At 54.1% G+C, this 24455-nt stretch overlaps 8 protein-coding genes across 8 annotated transcripts; 4 read left to right on the top strand and 4 right to left on the bottom strand.

Annotated features, from left to right (window-relative positions):
- Window positions 1-4075: 4075 nt before the first annotated feature.
- Window positions 4076-4874, bottom strand: TRIREDRAFT_106879 (uncharacterized protein; the record flags this gene model as incomplete). The annotated part of the gene is made up of 3 exons (XM_006964884.1): window positions 4076-4300; window positions 4370-4498; window positions 4566-4874. The coding sequence occupies 3 exons, from the start codon at window positions 4872-4874 to the stop codon at window positions 4076-4078; spliced, it is 663 nt and encodes a 220-aa protein (XP_006964946.1).
- Window positions 4875-10343: 5469 nt separating this feature from the next.
- TRIREDRAFT_121597 (uncharacterized protein) lies at window positions 10344-11197 on the top strand (the record flags this gene model as incomplete). The annotated part of the gene is made up of 1 exon (XM_006965039.1): window positions 10344-11197. The coding sequence occupies one exon, from the start codon at window positions 10344-10346 to the stop codon at window positions 11079-11081; it is 738 nt and encodes a 245-aa protein (XP_006965101.1). The 3' UTR covers window positions 11082-11197.
- A 629-nt stretch (window positions 11198-11826) lies between these two features.
- TRIREDRAFT_106877 (uncharacterized protein) lies at window positions 11827-13717 on the top strand (the record flags this gene model as incomplete). The annotated part of the gene is made up of 1 exon (XM_006965038.1): window positions 11827-13717. A coding segment is annotated over one exon (1891 nt), but the record flags the coding sequence as incomplete, so codon positions are not given.
- Window positions 13718-13897: 180 nt separating this feature from the next.
- TRIREDRAFT_77512 (uncharacterized protein) lies at window positions 13898-15318 on the bottom strand (the record flags this gene model as incomplete). The annotated part of the gene is made up of 1 exon (XM_006964883.1): window positions 13898-15318. The coding sequence occupies exon 1, from the start codon at window positions 15272-15274 to the stop codon at window positions 13898-13900; it is 1377 nt and encodes a 458-aa protein (XP_006964945.1). The 5' UTR covers window positions 15275-15318.
- A 1714-nt stretch (window positions 15319-17032) lies between these two features.
- On the top strand, window positions 17033-17516 carry TRIREDRAFT_60743 (uncharacterized protein; the record flags this gene model as incomplete). Its single annotated transcript, XM_006965037.1, has 3 exons — window positions 17033-17080; window positions 17185-17253; window positions 17355-17516. The coding sequence occupies 3 exons, from the start codon at window positions 17033-17035 to the stop codon at window positions 17514-17516; spliced, it is 279 nt and encodes a 92-aa protein (XP_006965099.1).
- A 266-nt stretch (window positions 17517-17782) lies between these two features.
- Window positions 17783-19768, bottom strand: TRIREDRAFT_106874 (uncharacterized protein; the record flags this gene model as incomplete). Its single annotated transcript, XM_006964882.1, has 2 exons — window positions 17783-17910; window positions 17977-19768. The coding sequence occupies 2 exons, from the start codon at window positions 19766-19768 to the stop codon at window positions 17783-17785; spliced, it is 1920 nt and encodes a 639-aa protein (XP_006964944.1).
- A 738-nt stretch (window positions 19769-20506) lies between these two features.
- Window positions 20507-21265, top strand: TRIREDRAFT_60698 (uncharacterized protein; the record flags this gene model as incomplete). The annotated part of the gene is made up of 2 exons (XM_006965036.1): window positions 20507-20571; window positions 20617-21265. Coding segments are annotated over 2 exons (714 nt in total), but the record flags the coding sequence as incomplete, so codon positions are not given.
- Window positions 21266-21555: 290 nt separating this feature from the next.
- On the bottom strand, window positions 21556-22304 carry TRIREDRAFT_61219 (uncharacterized protein; the record flags this gene model as incomplete). The annotated part of the gene is made up of 3 exons (XM_006964881.1): window positions 21556-21711; window positions 21773-22195; window positions 22272-22304. 3 exons carry the CDS (start codon window positions 22302-22304, stop codon window positions 21556-21558), a joined length of 612 nt encoding a protein of 203 aa, XP_006964943.1.
- Between the last annotated feature and the right edge of the window lie 2151 nt (window positions 22305-24455).

Genomic DNA, 24455 nt, shown 5'->3' with positions numbered 1-24455 from the left:
CGCGAGCGGACGGGACGGGACTCAACGCACCTGTGTCTGCACCCGCAGCAACCGCCGCGCCGCCAGCTGCTGCCGCGGCCGCTGTGGCCATGGCTCTGGGGGCTGCCGATCGCTGTAAGGGCCTGTGCCTGTGCCTGTGCCCGTGGCCTTGGGGATCGGAGAAACGCAGGCAGAGTCGCGTCTTCCGGAGGCTCGAGGCGAGACGGGGATTTATCAACGGTCAAATACAGGGAGGAAAAGTGGGCAGAGGCTTGCATTTTTGTTGTCTGTTTGGCCCCTCCACTTTTATTTCTCTGGGGGAGCAGGAGGAGCCGTTTCTCCGCATGGGGCTCGGCCGATTAGCTAAGGCAAGGCTGCGAGGCCATCCCATCCTGTGCCGTACTCGTACCTACACTCATTCCATCCATCTTTCTACCAGACCTTACCTTAGGTATGGGATGGAAAGAAAACCTCCGCGGCTGCCACTAGCCTCCCCCCCAGAAAAGCCTGGGGAAACGGGCATGGGGTCGGAACGGGGGACGGGCTGGATGCAATGCTACGCTTCATCGCGCTGCCCTCACGGACGCAGACGGATCCCAGGCGCTGCGCTCAGGCGAGTCTTGCGTTCGAGAACCAGCCCTCATGAACCATGACCGACTCTGCCGCAGCGACTCATTCATCAATCACCACTCACCAGTCGAATCACAAGGCGCTCTCGACCCCCTTTTCCCCTTTTCCCCTTCTCCCACCTCGCCTTTCCCTTTTCCCTTTTTCCCATCCATCCGACCATCCATCGCCCGCCCTGCTAATGGCCGCAATAGCTTCCTAATGGGCAATTTCCTCGACATGCGAATGCGGGGTTTGCATGGCAACCCTGTCCGCGCGCCGTGTACCCTGCGGTAGTCGGCTCACCACGCGTGGCTGCGGGCGCTATCTGCTGGTACCTGGCGGCTATGGACATGGGATGGAACCCATCGCAGGATGCGACCTCAGACGGGTAGGTCCCTAGCTTTTGATGCTCGATATGAGATTTTCAACCGTCAGTGTGCTCGAGGGACTCATATTGAGAAGCTGGATAATATTGGTGAAGCTGCATGTGTCGTGTCACATCGGCCCATGGACCAACGCCAGCCGAGGTCCTGAATGCGAGGGCCAGCACGAGAATATAGCCTGAGAACGTTGATGGACAGCCATGACGAAGCCAATGGAGGCTCAGGGAGAGGCCAGCAGTTCGCTTCGACTCCAGCCGCCGGCTGTGGCTGTCTCGGCTCCTCGCCATCGTCGTCAATAGCCGGCGCTGCGACTTTGGCTGCGAATAAAACCAGCGCCGGCACCTCCTTGCGGCTTTCGCCACTCGATTGCCTCTGCGATGCGATGATCTCAGCAACTCCGATAATACATACCTGGTGAATGAAAACGGCCAAGAGCAGCGTGTTTGGCGTGTGTCAGAGACGCCACGACATCATGGAGGTCCGGAGAACGTACGAAAGCCAGGCAGTAAGTCCAAGTTATCTCTTGCTCAAACTGTGCCACAAGATCCAGGATTCGCCTCTCGTCACCTTTCGCGGTCGAGGGACGCACACGGTTACATGGACTACGGAGCCCGAGGCGCAGAAAACGTACATAGAAGGTCATAGTAACGAGGCAGTCGACATGGATGCGAGCATTCGTCTCGTCCATGGTTCGTTGGCTGCACCCACGCGACCTTCTGTCCTACCGCATACCCTCGCCCCCCACTCGAACTCGCCCCTGTCAGCATACCGTCTTCGATATTGCGAGAGGAGCGGGAGGAGAATATCCGCTGCAATGGCTCAGATGCTAGTCTCGCGGGGTTTCGAGCCTTGAGTCACGAGTGAGAGCAGAAGCAGCTGTGCGGTCCTGATTTAGATGATTCCAGACGCGAGTCGACCAGCTCTTTTGCTCAGCTGTGTTTTTGGCGGATACCCACACCTATCCTCTCCGAGTCTCTCCAACGGCACCTATACTCGATCGAGCAGGTCATGATGGGCCTCCGCAGTCTTCAAGACAGCCGACTCCTCAGCAATTGTCCACATCGAGATGCCGAGCGATCAGCAGTCTGGGGAAGACTCAATACCCCGGGAGCGGAGAGCGGAGCAGCTCCACGGTCACTGTCAACATATGTATACGCTTACTACCAGTAATACCTAGGTACTCGTACGCCAATTGCTATTTACCTGCACAAGAGGGATGACACTGTGACGAAGACATACAGCAAACGGGAGTGCTACTCTATTTGTGGGTAGGGTGTCGAGTATCGTCGCACAGCTACTCACGGGTCCTGGCATGCCGTATCACAAGATGAACATTGTGAGTCGTTACAAGCTTGCTTTCACCGGTTACCTTCTAGGAAGTTTCCTGGTCGCGGAGCACTTTTTCCTCGAGAACCCGCGGCACATGGCGCGCGCAGCGCAATAAAGAGCTGCCCTCATTGAACACTACTCTCGACTGAGAAACGAAGCAAAACACATCTCGACATTGTGGGAGCATCATACCTTTTCTCGCCAAGTCCGCTGTTGACGAGCGCTGTACGTTCGCTTTCGCACATGGCAAGCATGTATTCTCCGACTTATTTGCCGAGAATGCTCCTCTTCCCACTGAGACTCTCGGCTAGTCTCGTACGACCTGCCGAGTTGAATTTGACGAACAACGAACGTTTGATATGTTTGCATGAAGCAGGTTTGCCCACCTCGACGGCTTGGTGGCACAGTGAAAACATGCGACCAACGAGATGGAAACAGATGGCATCTGCAAACACAGATTGTGCAAGAGCGTGAAGGCGCGTTCTTGCCTGCAGTGATACACTGCGGGTGACTTGTAGGATCATATTGCCAATCAGCGTGAAGACATGAGCCGTGTTGTAAATCTGCAGAGGTGTGATTTTTCCCAGACGTCCAATCCCCTGACTTACAGTAGTCGAATTGCTCAGAACCAGCACGATTACCACATTCTGGTTGGACATCTCCTGCTTCTTGGTCACTGTAATCAAGCGGGTAGCTTGAGGCCAGATCTTCCTTTGAATGCGCGTAAATTAGGATGCATTACCAAGGGGGTTGGTCGTTTACAGGGTAGCACTCATCCCCAATCATGGCCAGACACCCATCGCGACCACAAAACAGCAACAGCCGCATCCCTAGCAGAACCATGAAACTCGGCCACTCGCGTCTTGTCTCCAGCATGGTTGCTTTCATCTCAAGACAATTTCTGTAATACAATCTTCTGAGAGTATTTAACGGAATGTTACCCCGGCACATTTCTATGAACTGCCGCTCAAGCAGTCCGTAAAGCGCAGGCTCGAACCGTGAGTACATGTAAACACTTACCTATATGCCTAGAGACAGCCAACGCCCTGAGTCTTCTCGCTCTATCAATATGTCACGTCAATTACCTAGTACTTGGGACATTCCCGCTTATATCGAATCTCTTTGTGAATTTTCATATCTCTCTTAATTTGTCGAGATGGGGTGTAATACATGACATGTCTGACTACATGTATATGTCTTGGCGTGGTACAGTGATCCATGATCCAGCTACGCCAATGAAAAAGGCAAGAAAGAGAGGTAGATACCTACCTAGACAGAGTGATGGTGAGCTTCCATTCAACGTCTCTTATACTTCGTCTAGGGCATCAAAGACGGGAGAGATGGAGAATGTTCATTGTGGAGACATGACAAAAGCTGTATAGTCCTGTATAGCGGCCCTGATTCTCATCTAGAAGCCCGCTTGGCTAAGCGGTATAGCGTGTCACTAGTAAACTACTTGACATGACAAGGTGATCAGTTCGACTCTGATAGTGGGCAGTTTCTTTTTTGTTTCTTTTTCGCAGGATTTCTGTTTCTTTATCGATCCAATTCTCCTTTTTTTTTTGTGCATTCAAACGTGGTTCATTCATAGGTGACATGACCCTATCTCGGATAATGACAAAAGAGATCTGCTGGCAAAGTTCGATCCAACCACACATCTCTTCATCACGTCTCAACCAGGGGCATTTCCTGCTCCCGACCACCCAAATTCTCCACGATACTATTCATGCGTAGCTTTACTCCCCCAATTGCCAGATGGTAAGACAAGTAGAAGCTTAGGTCCTGATGGTCAGGGCCAGGTCGGCGTGGATGTTGCTCAGTTGGGCCTGGGCCTGATCGGCATAAGCCGGGATACGGGCAATGGTAGCACCGGCCAGGTTCACAATGGTCCGCTCAATCAGGTTGAGAACGATGCCGATGGGGCCGCGGAGGAGGGAGTTGCTAACAATGCCGGTGGGGCCGAGGAAGGTCTTGATGAATTGATCGTTGGCCTTGGTGAGCTGTATATGACTGTCAGAGGGATTCTTTGACGGCTTTCTATTGGGTATGCCAAGTCAAGAGATACGCACGTTGATGAAGGTGTTGTAAATGTTGAGCTGGTCGGTCTGGTTAAAGGTCGATGTGACGGGGGTGGTGACGAGGTTGCCAGCGTTGGTAACGAGGCTACCAGCCAAAGTGCTCAGGGTGTTGACTATGTTCTGGAGGCTCATTTCATCAGTATTGCTCTACTACTAGTACTACGCGCGGCCGCCAGAGTAAACTTACGGGGAATTGCTGAGCAAGAGTGGTGGAAGTGATGTTGCTGACGGAGTTTCCAGCAACGGCGAGCGCATCGCTGACGCTGTTCAGCGTGGCTGTGACGGCGGTAGCGTTGAGGCCAGCACCGCCAATGTCGAGCTGGTGAATCTCCGCTGCCTGCTGAGTCTGGATGTCTTGGGCAAGCTGCTCGAGCTGGTGAACCTGCTGGCTCTGCTCGCTCTGCTGAATGGCCTTGCCTTGCTGAGACGAGGACATGCCATAGGCGCTCTGGACCGTCAGAGCGGCGGCGAAGACGGAGAGAAGCTTGAACTGCATCTTGACGGCTCGGGGATGGAATTGTGAGAATTGAGAGATATGAACCGGGCCTGACGAGACGAGAATGTCGGTATGGATCTTGACTTGTCTTTTATATCCCACTGAACTGCGTCGTGTGAGGCTCAAGGGATACAGTGCCCATGGTGACGATAGACCGCCACAGCCATATCCTCGGACTCAGAGACTCTGCGTTGAGACATTCGGTATGGCGGTCCATTCCTATAGACTGACGTTTCCAAGACACAAAGGGGGTGCTCCGAGGAGAGCAACGGCTAATGGCTTCAACACCTACTTGACGGCAGTACTAATCGACAGGCAAAGTCTGGAGACTGCGAGACTCGTTCCATGGTTGCTACTTGGCTCAAAGCTAGCTTCACATTTGACATAAACCGGAGAGTCTCTAACGAGCTTGAGACTCTATTGCCTAATTTTAGCTGGCTCTAGATCATGAATACTCCCTGGGTAGGCGAATAGCCAATAACACTTCACATAGCGTCATGGTGCCATTTGTTTCCATTCCATCGTGTCTTAGGCCATCCGAGGCCATCCGAAGCCATCTGGAATGTTGTTGGTTTCATGTTGCGGCCCGCCCAAATGACCGCAATATCTTCCCTTCTCCTTGAGGGAGAGTCGAAAGAGCGGCAACTCCCGCTCTGAAACATTGTTTTCTGTCAGTTTTGATGCGGCGGCGGTGAGTGAAAGCTCCTTGCATTGTTATATGCAGTATCTATCATCAATTTGAGAGGCTCAATGATGAAATCGGGCTCGTGAGAATCCAGCCTCGATTAAGAGGATCTGGGCCAGATCAAGATTTGTGTTGCGTCTGCCGCGGTCTCTCAGGCCGACCTTTCCACCGAAAGGAAGCGAATAGAGCCTCTTTACAGGACCACATATTCACAGAGGCCAGGAATACACATCCTTTCTCTGGATTGATGGAAAATGTGGTCGTTGGAGTGACATCTGAAGCTTCTGGCATACAACGTCAACCGTCATGCTACCTATCTCCTTCTTAATAGGCGTCGACCACGGCAGACAATGTTGTGATGAACTTCAGCAGGTTCGGGCTCCTCTCAGCGTCGTAGAAGCTCGAGAGCGGCAGCCCACGCAGAGTAGATCTCGATCCTCGGATGATCCTCCGTGGAAGCCCCCTTTCTCCCATCCCCCGCGAAAAGAAAAGATGAAGGAGTCGGGAGACCCGCAGATAATGACAGGCATCAAATTCTGCACGACGTGAAGAGGGGCTCAACAGAATCAGAACATGCCGAAATAACGCCCCCTGGTTGACTGCCATGGGGATCTGACAGGGAAGCACAGTTGGTTTCGTCCCCCCCCATGTCCGAAGGCACGAGTAGCCGGATTGGCGCCGAACCTGTCCAGGCACTGAATACAAGGCGTCTAGAATGCTTCGAAGAAAAGACGTCCAAAGGCGCTTAGAGGCGCCAATGAGTTAGTCTTAGCAGCCGCTGTCCATTGGAGCCAAAGGAATCTGGGGAAAGCAATTGGCCAGCAGCGCAAGCGGCGTGAGCCGCCGGACCGCGCGGATCCAATACCAAGGGTTCGAAGAGGATAGCTGCACTCCGTACTCGTTGCAGAGAGAACAACGACGGCAGCTCCAGCAGGTAATTGCCGAGTCAAAAACTTTCCAGAGGCCTCTTGCGGAACAATCGGGACTGAAGCCGAGCCTGCGATTGATTGTGCATGGTGCTAGCACTCGTCTAGGCAGGATACGCGATGCTTGTCCATGTCGCCCTCTGGCCGTGACCGGGACTGTCTATTGGAGTTTGGTAGCGAACGAGAACCCCCGCCGGGAGCGGCACGCCATCTTACACCTGCTGGGCAAGGAGAAGATTGCGATTGCGATTGACCGTCCCAATCCTCTGGCTCCTTTCCGCTCGATTGCATTTCGTCTAGAAGGCCGACCGAATGTTCTGGATAGGAGGAAATTGGGCCCCTAGAATTGGGGATCTTGCTTGACGAGATTGCCAGCGGATGCCAATGATCAAGGCCACAGGGAAGCTGGCGTCGCGCTCGTCCCTTGCATGATGGGACGCTGAGGGAACCCTGCTCCTGCTCCTGCTCCTGCTCCGGCAGCGTTTTTTGTGCCCTTGTCCCATGTTCTGGTCCGGGGCTGGATGATGCAAGGTTCAAGCAAGGCCAGGGGAAAAGCGTCCCTAGGCAAGGCAAGTCATCCAGGTCGCAGGAGGTGGAGGAAGAGAAAGCGGAAGTACCCTGGCGCCATGATTAGGTGCGAAGATACATTGCCTGGCAGGCACTGCAGCTTGCTTGTAGGGAGCGCACGCGGTTGGCAGCTTGGCAGAAGCTCTAGGGCCAGTACAGGGACCACTGACTCAGTCGCCGGGAAACAGAATTGTTCATGACGAGTGTGTCCATGAAGTCAGGTTGGAGTTGTTCGCGGAAAATACTGCATGTGGTCAGTCTGTTGTCAAACCCCAACTTCCATCTTCTGCCCCGTACGGAGAAGCCCGAATGAGGACCAATGTACATGTATGCAATTGCACTTTCACATGCAATCTTATACCGACGTATCGTACTCGTACAGTATCACCCCGCGCCTTCCTCAGAATGCAGCCTGGAGACAATGAGAGGAGACAGAACAACAAAGAAGGAGCGGGTGAGAGAGCGAAGAAGGCACCATCGTGGCCGAGACCATCCTGGTTGGGCGTGGCTGCTGCTTGTCTCAGTTTCACCGCTTCCTGCTGTGGCAGTCACGAGGTCTGTCCAGCTTGCCTCTCGCTTGCCTTTGGATGTTGGGCTGTCACTTGTGCAACTGCAGCTGTTGCACCTGCTGTTGCACCTGCTGGCGCCAATGGCAAGAGCTGCAATGCGAGTTGCTGTGCCTGAGACCATCCGGGAAGGAAACTGTGACTGTCGCTGTTTCTCATGGCATGTGAAAAATCGATCGGCTGGCTCGTGCTGGTTCTTTTGTCTCGTCCGTCTGCTCCTTGTAATTGTGCCTGATGCGTGTGATTCTCGAGCTTCAATCTAAACAAAGTACAAGACAAGCGCGCACTAACGGCTGCTCCGTGCACAGTCTAGCATTCTCAGCTGAGGCGCCTCTGCCTCATGATGCTGGCACGGCTGAGAAGACAGCTCTGGCACGTTCATCCAAGGTAAGTATTATTGCTTGCTATGTATCGTAACAGAAGGCCTCGCACCCAGCGCTGCCCGCCAGACAACATGCGCAATGCCAAACCAGAGCACAGAACCCAATCCAGACGCTTCCAAGTTTCAGCGCACCTCCAAGAGCCGAATTTTGTCCCGTTCGAGACACCCACTCCTCTCGCCCCCCCGGAGATAATGGTGGTGGTCTTGTTCCCTCAACCTGCTTCAGTTCCCTCGTGGCCACCATCGGCTACGGCTACAGAAGCCGCCACAGCGCTGGGCTAGAAGAAAAGCAGCCTGATGATCACCAGAAGCCAAGTTCAATCCCGCAACCTTCTTTTTACCCGTGGCCAATGGCGACGCTGGCGAGGCGTCACCTCCAGCGACATCGGATGCCGCCGTCCAACCATGACGCTGTAGCCGACCACATTCTGTCTTGACTCGCCCTGCTTGTGGCTCGCTGCGCATGACCCCCTCCCTCTCGACGCTACCGACAAGCTTTTGCAAATGCTGCACACACTGCGTCTGCATATGTGCGAGTCCCTTCCTGTAAGAGAAGGCTGCAGCCTATCAGTGCGTCTGCATCCTGGCATGGTGTTGCACAGCCTCCACCTGGCCTGCAGCAAGCAAGGTACCAAGAACAGACAGCGGCACGTTTGGAACGCTCTCGTCGGTCGAACGCCCGAAAAGCCACGCAGAACCGACCGCAAAAGCGCAAGACTGTGCCGTGATTTGCTGGCGAGGGTGGCATGTGCACAGGCTGGGCCTTGGACAGACCAAATGGCCAAGGTATGCACTTTCAGTATGGACCACCTAAACTTGGACGCAGGCGATGTCATGACGATCTCGCGATGCTGATCCGTGCACATGACAGGTTACTGGTACTCTGTTTGCACTGGCGGGCACATGCACGGCTTCGACATCTTTCACTGATAATCCCTCGGCTGTGATTCTGCCATTCGACAGCTTGACCTGCTCTTGCAGATACGTGCATCATCATACCTGATCCGCACCCAGTACGACCTGCAAGTGTTATATCATCCACCTATCGTCCCCCCATTGGCGACGCAAGACGCTCTGCAGAAGGTCCTTGTCGGACTTGGCTCTGCAATAGCGCCCTTGTAGCCCCTTGCCAATCCTCGTCGTCAACCCACTCTGTTGGTGGTTTAAGCGTTCAAGAGGGACCAAGAAGCGAGAGGAGCCTGCGCAGCTCTCCACTTGGCACCTATTTAACGGACTGGACCTCAGCTTCCGCTGCCTGGCGATGGGCCCTTGCCAACCGCCAAACCATCCTGGACATTGGGTTTTGGGTCCAGGCGATTAGCCACGCGACGCCGTCTCTGCACAGAGCGCCCTTGACCACAGCCGTCTAATACTCATTACGAGACTGGTTGCTTTCTCAACAAGCACATCGACGCCCTCTTGACGACGCTGGGTTGACTCACCAGGAACCTTTGCTCTCTTCTGATAAGCCGGTTTTCTCGGGCCTCAACCGCCTGTAGGCGTTCGTCTGTAGTCCATCGCCGCTGTTCTCGCTGAAGGAGACGAGAACAAGAGAAGACACAGGAGGGAGCGAAATACGTTGCCGCCCATAGGCAACACATCACAGTACTGTACATGGCAGAAAGATAGTCGCCCATCAAATCAGTCGGAATCTCGTCATCGCCAACCGACCCCTGCTGCCGTGGTCGTGCAAGCTGCTGCTCACCGCTGACTGGTGATTCGACCCCGTCGGCCCCAAACTCCACAGCCGGCTTCAACCATCCCCGGCCCTGCATATACTCGGGCAAGGATCGGCTCACCAGCAGCGGATCCCTACTGAATGCCCCTTGGCTTTTTTATTTTTTCTCTCTTGTCCCCGCCTGGCGTGGGCCCTGCATCGGACGCCATAAACCGGACCAATCGAAGTCTCTGCCGTCGCCAGTCGCAATCCCGCTTGTCGCCCTCTTCGATTCGAGAGAAACGGGCGCCTCCGCGAGAGCTGTGTTTTATAACTCTTGCCTGACGGTCCTCCTGTGTGGTTCCTTGCGGCCGGTAACCCAGACCACACATCATTTTCGTCTTTTGATATTTGGAGCCGCTCGTAATCTCACGAGCGCATATACAAGTCCATGACTTGCTGGTGACCTATTCTCCCGCCTTGCAGATAAATACTTTCTTCATCCTATCTGGATACAGTCGATATCTTACCTCCAGAATACTCCATCCTTTGATAGCTTGGCGTCTTCGAGCTGGCCGTGACGACTCCCTTCAAAACCAACTTCTGTTGATCACTTGTATGGGTACTGTCCAACATACCCATCACTTACATCGCGCTGGACGCAACCGTGTCGAGTCTCTACCAACATGGCTTCCTCACGAAGGACATCCATAACCTCCCAACGCAGCTGGAAAGACCCTCTTTCTTCGCCTTCTCCCACCTCACGCGGACGCCAGCCCGTTCGGTCTCCTAGGTCCCCGAGAGAGCAGTCTCCCACGATTGTCAGGGTTCAGCGAAAGGATTCTGGTTACGAGTCGCATGCTTCCTCGCCACGTACGTCGGCGACTTACATTCGGCCCAAGCCTTTGTCACGGCGTATGTCGGGAATGTCCAAGTACGGCACCGCATCAGCTCAGTCTCTGCGAGCCCGTATGCGCCCCCCGATCCGCCGGCCCGCCACCACTCAAACATCCATCTCGTACCTGCCGCGGACTGTCGATGCCACTTTTCCAACGGTATACTACCCGTTCCAGGCCCCTGAACTTGCCGAAGTCACGGAAACAAGCCAGGAAGCCCAGAATGTCTTTGTGCCGCCCCAGACGACACATTACTGGACCAGTGACCGAACCCGTCGACTGGAGTACGCCGCCATTGATGCTGCAGGCAAGGGTGTCAAGGGCTGGATCCGAAAGAATCTTCTCCCAGATTGCTTTGCCGGCAAGAACAGGCACGTTGCCTTTGACGATGACACCGGCAGTGTTCGTCGTTACAGGCTAGACCTGGAGGACGAACCGGAGGAGAAGTGTGTGTCTACCTGCAACACCTCTTCGTCGCGCAAGAGCCGGTTCTCCATCCGCATCCACCGCAAAAGCGTTGCCGTTTAGCCATTCTCATCTTCTGATACCCCATTTTGGATCATTTTCTTCATCTGCATTCCGGCGCAACACATCATTACATTTACTCGGCGTTATATACCCGATTGCTTTTTTATTTTCTTTTTCCTTCACCGTCTTTCAGGTTCTCGTGTGGGTCTGCACGAGATGAGATACCAAGCATGCGCATATACCAGGAGAGCGATTGCATTTTCTTGCCTTTTACACCTTACTTTGTTTTAAACTCGCAGAGACACGGGGAGTATGAAGATTGATTCGAGGCTTTTCCCTTGAGCCCTTCGTCTCCCCCCTTTTCTTTCATGTTTTGGGCATACCCTTTCTTGAGCGGAGGGACTGGTTGCACTCGACCAGGTTGAACAGTGCGGCGCCCAACGATGTGGATGAGATGAATGACCATTATACCATAGAGCTGGTGGATAGAATAAAGGAGCATGGCCCTTGAGACTGGAATGCAACAAAAGGACCGGGGCGGCGAGGGGCCTGCGAGAGGTCCGTGATGTCAACTCAAGCCCGGCTCTTTGTTGCTCAATTCCGGCTTTAGATAGGAAGCAATCAAAGCACATTTCATTTCGAATCCAACATGAATCGGTATCGTCCAATGAAGCTAAATAGATGTTGTGTCCCTCATGGAAAAGGATGCGGAAACTCTAAGATGTTGGAATGCGCAACCAGCCGCCCGTCCACTACGATGCGACATTTCCTTTGAACGATATACAAGCAATGGCACATTGCAGCCATGGGCCAACCACAGAAGCAAAGAGCTCATCAGCTCACCGACACATATCCCCAAGGCACTCCAAACTCCTCGAGCCCCCCAGTGATCACTCATAGACACCGACCGGATCCGTCCGCCTTCCAGACCGGCTCTCCGCGTCCGGCCCCGAAACGAGTTCCTCGAGACGCGGCTCCACCCAGCGGCGGCACGGCATCATCCCGTCCTCAAGGACCCCGTCTACGCACCGGACCGGCTAGAAACCAAATTCCGTCTACCCTCCGAGGAAACGGCCCTATACCCAAGATGATGAAGAAGAAGAAGAGTAGTCCCAGCGGGATCAAGAAGCCTGAAAGTGACAAGGTTAAGGGGAAAAATAGCAGCAGGAGGAGGAGGAGGGTTGGTGGTGGTGGTGGATCTGATGTGGTGGCAAAGTGGCTTGAGTGTGTCCCGAGGGAGGTGATGGCTGTGTTTGTGAACATGCATGAGCAATATGCTTCGAGCGTGAATGACCTTAGAGCGGAGATGAGGTTTTTGATGGAGAGGCTGGAAGGGTTGGAGAGGGTGGGGGAGAGGTTGGATGTGCATGAGGGGTTGTTGGGAAGTGTGATGGGGAGGTTGTGGAAGGGAGAGGGTGATGATGGTGTAGGTGTAGGTGAAGGTGAAGACGAAGTCATGGAAGAAAGAGGTGGCGACGAAGCCGTGGCAGCGACAAGCCCTCTCAACATGGACGTTCCCCCCACCCCCATCGGCGAAAGACAGCCCATACGAAGCACCGGCCTGGGGGTTGCCAGAAGAAGGAGGAGGCCCGGCACGACAGCGCCCTTGGCCCTTCGACAACAAAGCGCAGACAGGCCTGCCAAGCCGGGGTTTCCGAGGCCACGCTCGGACGAAGAGACTGCCCCTCAGCAAGGCAGTGGTGGCAGTGGGACGGGAGATGGTAGAGCTCACAATAACGATGGGGATGACGACGACGACGATGACGATGATGATGAGGGCCTCAGGATACTTGACGGCGCACCGCGGCTTAGGGCCTTGCTTCGTCGACAACATGGCATTGCGTCGCCGCCGCCGCAAATGGAGAGTCCTCCGCGGCGAGCACATGTCGAGCCGGATTTGGATTCGGATTCAGGCTCAGATAAAGATGTGGACGTGGAGGACGCCGAGTACATGCCTGGTTCGCCATCGTGTTCGTCTGAATCTTCATCCCTGAGCACGGCCTCGGGCGCGTCCTGGGCTCCAGAGGGCTCGGCTTCGCCTACTTCAAGGGGTGTCCGGAGGACCGAATCCACAAAGGGATCGCGTTCCGCAGGAATGACGAAACAAACAGGTCAATCATCGTCAACACCAAAAAGGACAACAAGACCAAGGACACCCAGAGAAACAGCAGCAACAACATCTCCGGCGTCACAACAACCACCACCGTCACGACCAACACCACCAGAAACAACAGCAGCATCACCATCACCAGCAGCCCCCTCCTCCAAACCCCGCTACTCAACCCCTCGCCGCACCACCCTCAAGCGCACCAACTCGGGCCCCCAGTACGCCGGCAAATTCACCTTCCGCCGCAGGGGCCGCACCGTCCTGTCCGTCTGGAACGAGTACAAGGTCGACGGCGACGGCGGCGGCATCGTCGGCACTGGCAAGCCGTTCCGCTGCATCGAGAGCCTGGAAAAGGAGTACGGCACGTGTTGGCGCACGGGGAGTGTGGGCGACATCAAGTACGCCAGCAACTACGTCGGTGTGCGCAAGAAGATTGTCGACTTTGTGGAGGGCATGTGCGAGCACGGAAAGATGACGCCGGAGGAGGCGTGTGCCAAGTTAGATGAGAGGGTGGATGGGAGGTTGCAGGAGCTGATCACGGTGCTGAGGAAGGGGCTGGATCCCTTCAAGGCGATCCCCGTGCGTGCAGGTAAGAGTGTGTCGACCTGAAGAAGGCGGAGGAGATGGAGCACAGAATCTATATATCAGTCAAAGCAAAGCGATAGTATTCCATTTCAGGCCGAAACCAAACTATCGCCCTTATTACATACCATCATCTCGCCATGAGGAAAACGACGTGAAGTAAATTTCCAGACACACATCTCTCCACCTAAGTCGCCCTTGGCTTCACCTTGACGTAAAAGTCAATCGGCCGAATGTTGAACCATCCATCCAGCGCCAGCTCATACTCTGGATCCGCCATCTCGAAATCAAACTCCCGAATCATCTTGGCCAGCACCACCAGGCTCCACTGCAGAGCATAGTATCTGCCGATACACACTCTCTTGCCATTCCCGAACCACTTCTTGGCTGCAGCAGGCAGGTTCTCAAAGGCCTCGCCAACCATGCGCTCGGGCTTGAATGCCAGCGGGTCGTCGAACACGGCTGGATCCCGGTTCACGCCGTGCAGAACAATGATCATGGCCTGGTTGTGAGCGACCTGGTACTTGCCTCCACCCAGCAGCACGGGGCTCTTGTCGCCCTCCTTGGGCAGCGGCTCAATGTTGAATCCTGGCGCCGCGGAGGACAGGCGGAGCGACTCGCGCACAATCCCTTGGACGTACTCTAGTTGCTCCAGGTGCTCCAGCTCAAATTCTCGGTCGCCGAGAACCCGGTCCAGCTCTTCGCGGGCCTTGACAATCGTCTCCGGGTTCTTCAGAAGGAAATAGATTGCCCACACTAGCAAGCAAGGCGCCGTGCTGCTGCCAATGGGCATTGTGACAATCTCGTCAATGACTTGTGAGTCAGTCAACTTCTTGCCTGTCTCAGGGTCGGGCGTGTTCATTATGGCGGCCAATACATCCTGCCTGTCTGTCGGGTTCTCCTGGCGGTACTTGACCAGATCTGCGGCATAGTCTCTCATGACCTTGATGGACGACTTGAACTTGCGGCCGTACAACAGCGAGTTGAGCACGCCTGGCCGGGTAGGGCGCTTCATCGCCTCAGAAGTCGAGTCTTCCATTGCCTGAAGCTCCGGGTGGGGAGGGCCGATGAGTGTATTGAGCCGCTTGCCATACAAGACATAGGTGGTGGCCTCGAGATTGAGTCTGTTGAGCTGCTCCAAGGGCGAAATGGTATTCTTGTCACCGAGGCCTCTCCAGGTGTTGAACAGCTCCGTCGCCAGATCCCGCATTTCTCCAAAGTGGAGCTTCATAGCTTCGGGGCTGAGCTTGGGATAGATGATTCGGTGAGCAACGCCCCAGCTTGGCTCGTGATCATATGCAGTGAAGAGCGAGTCGTGGACTGCCGCGCGGATCTCGACAACGGGCCCGCCGACATACTTGCGGAATCGCTTCTCATCGCAGAGCTCCTCGGCCAGGGCTGCGCTGGCAACGAAGACAATGGTTTGGCCAAGGACTTTAATCTGAAAGATTTCGCCGTACTTTTCTGCGAGCTTGCGTAATGAGTCCCATGTGTTGCCGGGCTTCACGTCAAAGATGTTGCCAAGCAGGGGGACGCCAGGCGGCTTTGGAATCGGGGTCGTCATGATGAATAAGGCGATATATGAAGAGTGCGTGTGTGAGAAGCAGTGAGGTGTAAATATAGTAGTAGGTCAAGGAGCAGAGTATGGGAAGATGAGGACGAAGAGAGGGAAAACAAAGTCAGGGAGGCGTCGTCCGGCTGCTCCTTGTAAGTCAAATGGACGTAATACATGGACAAACAAGTACTAATGTAGTGATCCCGATGTCGTCCGCCGATGAAGCGTAGCATTGGCTGGTTGGGCTACCTGGATCTGTAGTGAGACATTCACTGCTTGGCCACGCTCTACCGATCACGAATAGCAAATGCTTCGTGCTCATTGCTTGCTCGCGGTGCCAGCTCATCCATGCAGCAGCCGCTAAGTCTGCACGCTCATCTCAGGAGCAAGCATCGGATGTCGAAATGGGTTTGCCTCTGCCGCAGGTCAATTTGTTCAGCGAATTGTGAGCTGCAGAGTGAGACACTCCCCCCGCCGTCGTCTGCCGTCAATTGGTCTGTACGCCGTATCGGGAATCAAGCTGTCTCACAAGGGGGCAGCTCCTTGCCTCATCAATGCAAAGGCCCATGCCCGCGCAGGTTGGCACCGGACAGCAGTGCTACCCTGATGCTGCGGCTCCTCTCGCACAAGCACGCGTACTTGTGGCATAAAGTACAGAGAAGGAGTTGAAGCAGTAGCAACAGCAGCACGAACCAGTAGCCCGCAGAGCAGAGCATCACCAACCGGCCGGCACCTCGCAAAAGCTTGCATTAGCGCCCGGGCCTTGGATGGACGGACCGGCGATTAGGACGGCCGTGGAGAGGCCAATTGCCCATCAGCCAGCGGCCAGCTTGCCAGGCGAACCCGCTCCCGAGGGCCAATCTCATCTCGGATGGAACCTGCACTGATGCGGGCCATCACCGAAGGGAGCCGTGACTGGACGCCACGCCTGCGAGAGGATAGCTGAAGACCAGGGTCACCGGCGGGAGCTTCATGGTGCTGTTAGCACGGGCGAGGTGTTGGCTGAAGCGACTTTCACTCGAGGATATGCGTCGGCGTTCTTGATCTTTGTTGATCCTTGTTGGGCTTGATGAAGCCGGGCTGCGGAATGACTGTCCTGGATGGAAGCATCTCTGCGGTTCGGGGTCAGTGAAGGGCAAACTGATACTAGTATCTGCCTGCTTGCTTGAGCTGTACGACCAGTGCGTGACCCATGTCATCCTCGGTAGAGCATCAAGAGCGGCATCGTTCCGCAAGATGCGAGTGTCAATCCATAGAAAAAATGCCCAAGCTCACGCCTACCTGGGTAAGATGGCATCGTGGAGAAATGATGTCTGATACCTTATAAAATCAGTACCGTGATGGAAACAAGTCCAAGTTCAAGTCGCAGTCCGGGCAAGAGCGCACACACACACACACAAACAAAAGTGGAGAAATCAATCCATCATCATCGCAGCTTCCCATCATAAACGTCCACACTTGCCCGTCCCCTCTGCTTAGTCACCCCCTCCCAATGCCACACACACACACACGCAAACGCGTTGCCACAGCCTCTCTCTCCCCTGATAAAGCTACTACTACTACTAAACTCAGCTGCTTGAGGCGCCACCTGGCTGGTTAAAGATCGCGGAAACCTTCCAAACTTGCAACTGCAACTCCAGGCCCTCACGACCAAATCTGTGCGATACGCAACACCACGCTCCTTTTTTCTTTTAAATACACATCTCAAGTCATCTACACACACATTCTCTCCTTCAATACGATCCCTCGAAATACAACTCCGTCAGCATGACGCGCGCGCAACAGACAATTTCCATTGGCCTCTTGGTCTCTTCCGTACGAAAACCCATCCCATCTCGCCATATCTTGCACATGTCATGGCTACCGGCCGCAATCGCATGAGAACAAGACGTCGCTAATCGCTCGATGATTCAATACAGCTCTACTTTGCTCTCTTCCTAGAGCTCATCCCTCTTCCTCCCCTCGTCCAGCAAGAAATCGTCCCAGTCGTACGTTCTAATCCTCTTCCCTTCATAACTGCCGCCTTGAGGGGTGGCCCTTTCTTCAGCGCGATACGGCAGACTGACCGAGCGCAAAACAAAATCTACAGCTTCCCTTTTGGGCTCTCATCTCCTTCGGCGCGTTCCTGCTCTTCCGCCTCGGCTGGGGCGTCTTCACGTTCAACGATGTTCCGGATGCGCACAAGGAGCTGATGGCGGAGATTGAAATGGCCAAGGTCGATCTGAGTAAGCTGGGCGTTGACGTGGACTAGATGTTTCGTGGCGGAGGTGATCTATACCGTGGCGCAATTGGGAGAGGGACAAAAAACAGCATGGAAAAAATAATGGTGTGCAATATCACTGTGGGATCAATACACGTAGTCTTTGTGTCGCTTGTTCGCATCTACGATTGAATTCTGGCCCTTGATAATGGATTGTAGCACCAAGTCAAGCGCCTGGTTTGGATTGAGGTGATGTATGTTTCGCTGAGGCCAGCACAAGAGCCTCCCTTGACATGGGACGTAGCAGCGATGCCCAGTTACTGTTCTCCTACAACCAACGCTACAATCGTCTTGACAGCGAGAGACGGGTCCTGCCCTCCCTCTACAAGATCTTCGAACAGCTTCGGAAGCTTTCCCAGCACGCCGCGCTGGTCAGCCTTGCGCCCTGTACGCAGATCCTGTTAGCATCACATTCCGAGGTAGAAAAGGGGGCTACACCGGCAGTACTTACACTTTCCCGGAACACCAATCATGACAGTCACCTTGTTCTGTGCCTCCCCAATCCAATCAAAGTCAATCTTCCACTCCAGCCGAACAGACGACGTCGCCTCCGACCCTGTTTTGGAGGGTATGTTGAACTCGAAAGCTTGCTGGCCCATGAAGTGAACCAGCTCAGCCTTCTTGAACGACAAGGCGGGAGCCAGCTGCTTCTTCGTTTCACCTTCCATCTCCTCGGCCGTCCTTCGCAATGGCTTTTTTCTCCGCGCCTCCGCGACGGCCTGCAAGAACTCGCCCTTGGAAGCCAGCTCCCGGTCCAGCTTGGACCAGAGCTGCGCTCTGTGAACTGCCGACTGGTACCATTCTCCCATAGCCCATGACAGAATGCCTATGTTGCGCTGCATGCTCCTGTTGCAGTCGCCCTCGCATATTCTGGTGACGAACGGCCCCAGCTCGGTCCTGGCCGCGGGCTCCAGCGATTGTATCTTGAGCTCCATGATGCTCGAATTAGTGGCATTGACCATCATCTCAACCTTGGATGTGAAGAGCCCCGGTGCATCTTTTGATCGGAAAGTCATGACACGTCGCTGTCGTAGGGGTTGGTCTCCATCCGCATGCAAGACGGCCATTGTTGAAGTGACCTCAAATGGGCTAAACAGTTGTAGGTATGGCAACTCTTCTTCTGCCGTCATCTTTACGGGATGGTGAGACTTGATGTCTGCGACGTTGACCTGATCGTCTGTCGTGGCGACGACCGGCATTGTCCTTCCAAATGGTAACAGGGCCGAGGGATTTAATGCCGCTTTCAACAACTGCTGCGATGGTGGCGGCAGGGGTTTTGCCTCTGACTCGATGAGGTGCCGCCGCACCACGTCGAACACCTCTTCTTCATCTGCAAAGCTCAGGATGCGGCCGGATGACTGCATCAGCCGTATCCGATCGTTCTCCTTGCTAACTATCTGCAGGTCCTGCTTCAACCTTGCAATTTCTTCGTCGAGAGCCTCAATTTGCTTCTTCTTGGCTCCATTCGGGTCAAACGCGCTGACTTGTCGAGCCGGGTGGGCCTTATCGTGCAGAGGACGCTCTTCCGAGGGGCTATCGGTCTCCCCGGGAGGAAGCGTAAAGCTATGCATTGGCAGTACGGGTTTGCTGCCGGGCTTTCTGGGAGGCTGGCTTGCATTTGACGGCTTCAAAGGCGAGCTTTTCTTCGGCCTCGGTTTGTCTCTCCATCGCGATGGACTGCTGTGTATGCCTTTCGGGGGCTTGAAGGAGGCGGAATCGGGGACAGAAGGCGGCAGCTCAGGTTCTGGGAAGGCGATGGGCCGGCCAGTATTTGGCGATCTCCGCTGTCTCCTCCCCAAGAACGAATCTGCCTCGTCGTCTCCTTCGGGCGCGGGCGGGGGTAAAGGTCGTGGCCTCGGCTTGAAAGGCGATCTAATGGGCAACCCAACCGAGCTCCCCTCGGCTGGTCCCGACGATGGCAGTGACCCAAGGCTCTGCGCAGCCTCATCGTTCCCTCGCGCCGACGCATTCGCTGCTGCTGTAGGCGCGTCGGTAGCTTCGTCGACAGCTTCTCGTGCTGATCCGTCGGTCGTTGGCGGCGGCGCAGATTGTTCTTCGTCTAGCGAATGCGGCTGGCTGCGCGCTCCTCCAGCCCTCGTCTGCCTGGATTTGGGAGGGCGACTCGCTGCAGGAATGGGAGAGTGCTGGGACGACAGTATCGCGTCGTCGCTGCTGGAGCTGCCAATGTTCATGGAGGAAGTGCGAGGCGAGACCCGGCGTCTCTTTGACGCGGGCCCGTCCATTGTGGAAAAATCTCAGAGAGATTTGTACGGGGAAACCATCCGGAAAAAAAGGAAACTATACTGCGACAATAACGGAACGTAAGAAAAAGAGACACGGGAGCTGTGCAGGATTGGCGACTGCTGAGGATGGACAGCTTTGACGGTGCGGGATGTGTGATTTTGGTGTTTTGAGACCGAACGGAGCGCGTCACAGCAAGCTGCAGCTAGACAAGGCGGGCTTGGACCAAAGCGGTAGGCGGTAGCACTTTGGATGCGGCGCATAAGTACTACCTAGTAGTAGTACTATGTATGTCCTAGACAGTGAAGGACGGGAACAACATGGAGGGCTCTCAGTCAGTGCTTCAATGGTTGTAGATTCATTGCGTCAAGTGATATCTCTTATTTGAAATTCTTTTAGATTTACCCGTGCATGTTTCCATCTATTTACTTCTCCTGAAAATACCACAGACTTGCGAGCTGAAGTTGAGGTCAAAGTCAAGAAACCATCACGTGCAGCTGAGAGCTTCCTTCTCGTCTGAACTGCCGGTTTCGCCGATGACGTCCGACTTGCCACCCCACAAAAGCTCTTGCGAAGCCGAAGTGCGAATTCCGGGCCAGTTCCTCGTTCATCCGATCTCTTTCCGCGCGCGCTTCTGTGCACCTATTACTTGTATACTATCATAAATCGCCCTTGCGCATCGCATCGCATCGCATTCTTTCGCATCATGAATCTTCCAAGCAGCTAAACAGAAACAAGAAATCGCAATGTCGCTCTCAAGGAACGCCATATCGCGGCTAGGCCCCGTGCGGCGCAGCACAGCTCTGTCACAGGCAAACTGCTGTCGACGATGTTTCGCCAGCCTCACCAGATCTACCTCCACAACAACAACACCTCAAGACGACCAGTGGCCGCAAAAAACACCCCTAGGATCCTACTACGAAACAATCCACGACCACCCCACCGCCTACACGCCTGCCAAACCGCCAAAGAAGACATCCAGCCACAGCCCCAGCCCCAGCCCAGCCGATCAAAAGAAAGCCCAAGACAAAAGTCCCGCAAAGACCTTTTCCACGCAACAGCCGCCGTCGACATCCCCCGAATCAAGAGCCCGCGTCATCTTCGGCTCCCGCCTCCTCGGTCCCGCCGAAGAAGCCGACCGCCTTGCCCTCAAGAAGGCGAAATCCACATACGTTGCCGGCGTGCTGATACCTCCGCGCCCGGAAGAGCCCGACAACTGCTGCATGAGCGGGTGCGTCAACTGCGTGTGGGATCGCTACAGGGAGGACCTCGAGGAGTGGACGGCGAAGAAGGCTGAGGCGAATGCGAGGCTGAGGGCTAGGAGCGGCACCATGGATGCTGACGGAGGCGGGTCGGAGACGGCTTGGACGGCCAACATTTCGAAAGATTTGTGGGACGAGGAGGCGTTGAAGAAGGTCCCCGTTGGCATCCGCGAGTTCATGAAGCAGGAGAAGCGGTTAAAGGAGCGGCACCAGAGAGAAGGGACAATGGGCGGTTGAGACCTGATGAAAGAATAAAATTCGATATAGAGCTCCACGGGTGGCGTTTTGGGAGCAGCAGCGTACTGCCAGAATCGAGCACTTCCCTGATAAGGCATCAGATTATATAGACTCCATTTTGTAGCATTACAATAGACGGCAGAGAACAGATTTAGAACAGGGCGAGGAGATATCAATGGTAGTTTGTGTTTGTATGATTTGTCATGTTTTCATTACATTGTTTTTTTTTTTCCTCTTCTAGTTCTAGCTTTTACAGATTTGCAGGCTTAAATGACAAGGTGGTGCGAGCATTACAACTTCTTCTGGGCGGCAAGGCGGTCGTGCTCGTCAATGTCAATGGCCTCCCAGGGGTAGTTGATCCATTCGTCGCCGCAGGTGACGGCAGCCAGGTAGCGGTTCTTGATCATGTCCTCGGGCAGCTGGCCCTTCTTGGGCTTGTCCTTGTTCTGGATACAGAGTCAGCAAAACCGTCGCTTTTCCAGGAGAGAACAGAGGTCATGGACATACGTGGAGAACAAAGATGCTAAACTCGGCCTTGGGCGCATCGGGACCCAGCCTCTGGCGCGCAAGCTCGACGTCCTTCTCAAGCTCCTTGACGGCGTACTCGAGCGTCGTCCGGGTGTCGTCGACCTCGTCGACAATGAGCACGCGCTTGCCGACCAGGTTCGCCATCTCGCCCAGGGCGCTGAGGTCGAGCCACTGGGTGCGGGTGACCTTTGTGCCAATCTCCTCGACCTGGCTGTCGCCGCCCAGGGACTCGTACAGCGAGAGGCCGATGGCCTGGATGGGGATGTTGGGCGAGCCGGGCTGCTTGAGGAACGAGCGGAGGATGCGCGCGGGCACGTAGCCGCCGCCGCCGATGGCGATTATGAGCTGCGGCTTGAACTCATCGAGGATCTTGGTCGCGGCCTGCTGGCACAGCTTGTGGACCTGGATTTGCTGGTGTTAGTGACTTGGGGGGGTGGACTTGTTGCCCGTGTGTGTGTGTGTGGAAGATGCGGCGTACGTCGTTGTAGGTAACGTAGAGCTTCTCAACCATCTTGACTGAGTTTTGAATAGAGATTTTTTTTGTGTCGTCTTGGTTTCGACTTTAACGAGGGGTATCACGAAGGAATAGCTGTAAAGAAATGGCTTGTAACGTTGGAATGGTGTAAGAATGACAAGTAAAAGAGATGCTGTTGACGAGGTCGGCGACCACGGGAGCTCGAGATGATGCGCAGAATGCCCAAGAGGAAGAGAAGAGGAGAAGAAGAAGGGAATAGAAAGAAAAGAGGAGGAAGCGCAAAATAAGTCCCGTCTCTCGCTCACACACACACGCACACACAATTCCTCTTTGCACCTTCTCACTCTCTCTCGGCGGCTTCCGATGGCTCGAAACCTTTTTTTTTTTTTTTTTTTTTTTCTGGGTCAGCCCAAATAAGCGCCTCTTCCCCCACCACTGATGCTGCGTCATTGTCTGTGATTAAACGAACAGCTTCACGTCTCACTTATAGAGCAAGGGCGCATCAGGCATACTCTTTTCGGTTAGACGATGATCTCTAAATCGGCTCTGCCTGGATCGTGAGAGCAGTGAAGTACTGACGAGTCTGTATCTTAGACACACACGTCGCCGTTGGTCATACGATGGTTAACATGGAAATCGTATACAATGTCACCAGATGCCTACCGAGATACGATACGATACGATACGATACGATACGATACGATAGGCTTGATTGTTGTGAACAGAGCCTCATGAACTACCTATCTAAGTACTTCTGAGACAAGCAAAGTACATCCCGGGCTGTAGGCAGAATCCATCCAAGGAACAAAGCTGAGGCGTGACTCAATCACAACCTCAAGTACCTTGCGATCTAGCCGATTCCAGAATGGCCGTCTTTGCTTTGCCGAGGTCGAGCATCACTGACAGCTTCGTCTTTAATGGGAATAGCTTCATCCATACGTTCGCTGCCATAAAATGGGTACCTATCTAAGCAGGCACTTTGCAAAGATGACGGGAGTGCAGAGTAATTATACGCATACATTATGCTAATACGAGCATCGTTTAGGTGTAGAGGGTGGTGGTCAACGTCGGACTTGTGTGCGCATTGTTGGTTTTTCATGTAGGCTCATATTTGCTTTGTTCCCTGTTTTTCTGCGAACCACTTGGTAAAGTGGTTTGGGTAGTGAATATTGCCATTCAACGAACAATAATCAAATAAAATCGTTTGACTGCCGGGCTCTCTGATTAATTTACTTGGCTAGCCTTGTTTAAAGCAATGACTTACATCTGAAGATCGATAATCATGACTTATAAGTAGCATAAGGACGAGAGTGTATGATTTCAATTTACGACATCCACCTTTGAAGTTTCCTAGATATATGAAACTACCTCAATGTGGTACAGTATATGAGTATGAGAAAGTGGGATAGATGCTGTGATGCGTGTCCTCGCCTGATTAAAACCTGACCAGTCGCAGGAAAATACCAAGGGTTGGCATGAGGGCAAACCTTGTAAGTGTATTGAAGACTGCGTACAGGACAACAAGCGAATACTAGAATATCCCCCATAGTTGTTCAGCCTCAACCAAACAATCATTGGCACAAGAAGAGCAGAAATGTCAAGTAAGGAACAAAGGAGAAGGTAGAGGTAACTTGCTACAACTCTCTCAGATCAAGCCCAATTAACCAGGCGATTCAGCCCAGATACCCGCCATATCAGCACACTTATTGCCAACAACCAGCAGTTGAGTCTCGTCAGGGAAGATGAGTATCTGCACCCAACAAACTCAATTGAAATACCACCTACTCGGTCACATTTCAGTTAGCCTTCGCAAGCCATGAAGCAAAACCCTACAAGTATTGAACAAGATAGCTTATGGTAAACGCCCCTTTTCTCGCGCAAAAACAATCCCAAGGGCCAACTACAGACCCGGACGTAAAATGCCAGTACAGATTCCTCCTCGATATCCCTGACCCTCGTCCGCAGGAACAGTCGAGAATGGACGGATCAGGGTTCAAGGGTCTCATCGCCATGGCAGTTTATCACTCCAGAGAGCTATAGAATACACGAATACAACCTCAGAGGCAAGGATGTCCCATAGGTATAGTGCGGCAAGGAGGCGCGTTTGCCGGCCCAAACCCGGCCTCAACCTTGTCTTCAACCTTGTTCGTCCTGTCTACTCCTTTCTTGTCGATGGGCCTCGAGTCT

Source organism: Trichoderma reesei, assembly GCF_000167675.1.
Source record: "Trichoderma reesei QM6a unplaced genomic scaffold TRIREscaffold_8, whole genome shotgun sequence".
NCBI lineage: Eukaryota > Fungi > Ascomycota > Sordariomycetes > Hypocreales > Hypocreaceae > Trichoderma > Trichoderma reesei.
Note: the sequence above shows the minus strand (reverse complement) of the source record. Positions and strands in the feature narration are given on the sequence as shown.